Source organism: Sinocyclocheilus grahami, unplaced genomic scaffold (assembly GCF_001515645.1).
Source record: "Sinocyclocheilus grahami isolate Dianchi unplaced genomic scaffold, SAMN03320097.WGS_v1.1 scaffold510.1, whole genome shotgun sequence".
Lineage (NCBI taxonomy): Eukaryota > Metazoa > Chordata > Actinopteri > Cypriniformes > Cyprinidae > Sinocyclocheilus > Sinocyclocheilus grahami.
Genome location: NW_015505689.1, coordinates 1039749 through 1044314, shown reverse-complemented (window position 1 = coordinate 1044314; position 4566 = coordinate 1039749). Strand labels below are relative to the sequence as shown.

General features: G+C 35.4%; 1 protein-coding gene across 1 annotated transcript in view; it reads right to left on the bottom strand.

Moving 5' to 3' along the window:
- The window catches only part of LOC107554693 (kyphoscoliosis peptidase-like), a 9401-nt gene extending 7649 nt beyond the window's left edge, over positions 1–1752 (bottom strand). Inside the window, exons 1-3 of the mRNA XM_016237277.1 lie at positions 1213–1752; positions 1008–1122; positions 85–202 (exon numbers count right to left, since the gene is read on the bottom strand). Of these exons, the coding sequence (XP_016092763.1) occupies positions 85–202; positions 1008–1122; positions 1213–1752 (773 nt within the window). The remainder of the gene's footprint in view (positions 1–84; positions 203–1007; positions 1123–1212) is intronic.
- Positions 1753–4566: the final 2814 nt, after the last annotated feature.

The following is a 4566-nucleotide window of genomic DNA, read 5'->3' as shown; positions in this document are numbered from 1 at the left end:
ACCACTGTATATATATATATATATATATATATATATATATATTTCTAAATCACCAGACTCTTTTAGATAAATTGCTTGGACTACCTGCACATCTGTAAACAGACGCTGGAGTAACCAGAGCAGACAGCTCGTCCAGTCAAAATTACCTGCTCAGGAGAGTAAACCATCTTAGAAAAGCCCAGATAGCCCTTCACATCATACTCTGTAAGTAAAACACAGTATCTGTTACCAGTAACTTGTGTCACCATAGCAGATGTTAGCCTAGTTTTCAAGCTTTACCACTTACCATTCTGACCACCTGCAGTTTCTTGTTTTTTTTTAATGCATCTCCTAATGGAAGTGCCAACACATCTTACTGTCTATCTCTGCACTGCAACAATGATTCATGATTTTTTTTCATGATTTCCCCCTCACTTCTAAAATGATTGGGAATCATGATTTTTTTTTATTTCAAATAGAGATCAAAATGCTCCCACTATTCTGAACAGACAGCTAAACAAAATAACATGTCATTTACTAAAATGTAAATTGCTGCAGTATATTATACATTTTTTTTATTATTTATTCCAAAATCTGCACCTATTCTGTGGATAATAAGATTTTTATTACTAATTTTTATCCTTACTAAAGCAGCATAAGTTAAGTGACAAAAGTGAGAGCAAATATGGCCCATTTTGGAATGAACTACATATGCAAGACCAGTTTTACATGTCACTGTTTATAACACAGGGTGTTCATCCTTTGCTGGGTCATTTTAAAGAAAATTGGGGGGCATACATTAAGAGTATACCCACTTCTCCAGGCACCACTACACCACTGCCAATATATATTAATTGAATCCTGCAATGGTGTTGCAGTATCATGGCTTTAGGATACACCAAGCTTTTTATTGGTCAGAGGAAAAGGACATGATTAAATCAGTAAATCTCAAAAAAGAAACAAACCATTGATTGCTGATGTGGAAGATAATTTCTGTGCTCGAGTATGTGTGTGAGAGAAAGACTGACCAATGTAGTTGCAAAGCCAGATCCAGATGGCACGCAGTTTGTCTAAATCACTGCATGCCCCCTCTGTGATTGTCTGGGTGATTGCTTGCACTGAAAAGATCTTCCTGATTCTGAGCTGCAAATTACAAATCCAAATAAACACATATCAAACTACTCGCTCCTCCAAAAACAAAGACATACATATAAGACGTCTGATCTCTCTCACCTCTCTTCCTGCATTGATTGCGTGTGTGTCAATCTTGTGGAAGACCTCAGGGTTCGGTATTAGGTCCTTTTTAAGTTTTCTTCTGGGCCTGTTTAATGTTAGTTTTCTTGAGGAAGTGGTTGATGATTTTCTTGAGTCTTTCTCTTGGGTCATTGTGTTCTTCCTCTTCAATCTATTAGTATTATTTTCTTTGCTTTCTCTGCGTTTATCCAGTGACCTCTCTTCATCTCTATCCATCATGTCCCCATTTTCAGACACAAAGCTCTTGATTGGCTCTTTTGCATTGACTGGTTGAGGTCTTGCTGTCATTTGATCTGTTTTGCCATCAGTGATTGATGACTCACTGGTCTTAAAACTGAACTCTTTAAGCACGACAGCATCTTCCTTTGGGATACCTTCAGCCCGTCCTCGTTTGGATCCATTTGTCTTCGCAGTTTCCTTGCAGTCTTGTTTGCTTTGTTGCTCATGTCTCAGGTTTGGCTGTGAGGTTAGAGTGTTTACATGGGGCTCCCCTGATGCCTTGGAGCTGCTGTTGGTCATTTTGTTGCTGTGGCGGTCATTGCGTTTAGTGTAGAAGCAATTAAAGCATTTAATCTTTAAACACATCTTAAAACACATCTCGTCCTTTACTGTTTAGGCTCTAGACCTGAAGGATGATATCACAAATTATGGAGCTTGTTGACCAGAGGAGTGCTTTTACTTTTCTATGCAATTACCTGGTGGATGATGAATAGAGGCAAAAATAAATAAATAAATAAATAAATAAATAAAATACACTTGTATTGAGAGAGATAACTGAACTATATGCAGAGACCTGAATACCATAAAGCTTTTTTTAATTTATTTTTTTACTTTGGCCAGTAAATAACCACCTAGCAACCACACATAACATCTAGTAACTGCATAGTAATGCACTAAAATGTACTCAGAAAACTTTAGCCACCACATGGCAATGCAATGGAAACCACCAATAATGCTCTTTAGCAGTGGATATCAACCTTTTAGATTTGTATGAATTCAGTTTCATGCCTGCAAACTCGAAATTCGATGTGTAAATCCAATGAGTTTTTATTTGGGGAAGGGCGGTTATATAAATATATATCTGAAAGGAACTGACTGTCTTCAAAAAAGTTTTGATGACAATTACTTTTCATCTTACCTCTATATGATGTCTAAAAATGTAGTTTATAAGCGCTGCACTGCTTTGTGTAACAGTGGTAACCATTGTATTTCTGCTTTTCCATAAGTGCCACCTACTGTCAGAGAGTGAGTTTGCATTTTCATTCAACCCATCTGCTGTTTTTGTTCAAAGTCAGACCAATTATATATAACATATATGTGACCCTGGACCGCAAAACCAGTCATAAGTAGCACAGGTATATTTGTAGCAATAGCCAACAATACATGAATGTATACAATGTATGGGTCAAAATGATCGATTTTTCTTTTATGCCAAAAATCATTAGGATATTTAGTAAAGATCATGTTGCATGAAGATATTTTGTAAATTTCCTCCCGTAAATATATCAAAACTTAATTTTTGATTAGTAATATGCATTGCTAAGAACTTCATTTGGACAACTTTAAAGGTGATTTTCTCGAAATTTTTGATTTCTTTGCACCCTCAGATTCCAGATTTTCAAATAACTGTATCTCTGTATCTATCAGTTTCAGAAAATTGACCCTTACGACTGGTTTTGTGGTCCTGGGTCACATATAGTCATTTATTAGGCTGAAATGTAAGGTTTATCATTTAATTATTATTATTATTATTATTATTATTATTATTTTAAATGTATGGTCATTTTACCATTTAGTATGTTATCATAGACATTGCTGGTGTTTTAAAACAGAATCGTCAGATGTTTTTATGCACATTTTTATGTATTGCTTCAGAAACGAGTGATGGAAATGCCAAAGTTTGAATACAAATTCCTTAATTTGCAAAAAAGTTTTTATTCTCACTTGAGGTGGTTTTTGACTTGTGCAATAATGGGAGATGGAAACACACAAAAAGTCATGTGACTTTGCGCTACGGGACGGCAAATCCTGACTAACCAGCAGACCGATCTCGTTGCACAGCATCTGAAATGTTGTTATGGGCATTCTGAAATGCCTGAGCAAAGTCTGTCATCAAAATATTTCTGTATAATTGTCTTACACGACTATGTTCCCAAACAGCAGGCATCCACCTCCGAAAGCAAAGACAGCATTTATTGTGTTTCATCTTCTCGCTCTGAGGTGCAAGTAATTTATTATATATGAAAAGTATTATATTCCACAGCTTCTCCTACTTTTCTTAGTGATTTACAATGCCATTTTATCAGGAAGCGAAGATTTTGTTCTCTTTGACTCGTTGAATTGAAACGGTGCTTATTGCAATTGTTTTATGCATTATTCCAACCTAGCGCACAAGTTCAATCCACAACTTTGGATGGAAACCCGGCTAATGTCAACTGCTGATTCCAAGAAGTTAAATAAATCACCTGTTGAGTGTTTGCAGGTACTTGTTTTCTTGATTTTAATTTTTTTTTAAGTAAATGATTAATTAAAATAATTGTATTTATTTAAATGCTTTTAAGTCATCCTGCGGCCCCCCATGGAACTATGCTGAGGCCCTCTGGTTATGAACCACTGCTCTAAAGCCTCATATAAGGAAGTTTTGCACAGGCAAGAATTCACAAAGAAGATATCCTGTTTAATATATATATGTATGTATTTTACTATATACAGTGGGTACGGAAAGTATTCAGACCCCCTTAAATTTTTCACTCTTTGTTATATTGCAGCCATTTGCTAAAATCATTTAAGTAAATTTTTTCCCCTCATTAATGTACACACAGCACCCCATATTGACAGAAAAACACAGAATTGTTGACATTTTTGCAGATTTATTAAAAAAGAAAAACTGAAATATCACATGGTCCTAAGTATTCAGACCCTTTGCTCAGTATTTAGTTGGCCACATGTCACGTCACTTTCACTTTCACTTCTTCATATATTCATATATATAGTGAAAAAAAAGTAAAAAAATAACGTCATATAATTTACAGTCAGAAACTGTGAACTGATGTTCCCAGAATTCCCTGTATGACACTTCACATTTGTACATGTTTGTATGTACATTAGGGTTTTACGTTACATGAATGAATGTTTGTTGCATTATTTAAGTGTCGCGTGTGTTACAATAATAGTGTTTTGTGTTTCCTTGAATGACTCACACACCTGTATATTAGCAGTTCATCACTACTTGTGATGAACTTTGATTCTTTACGTGGCATTTTACCACCTGTGTTATTATGGGGGTTCTCAGTATATGTTAAAGGGACAACACTGATTTTAGTAGCAGTGTGC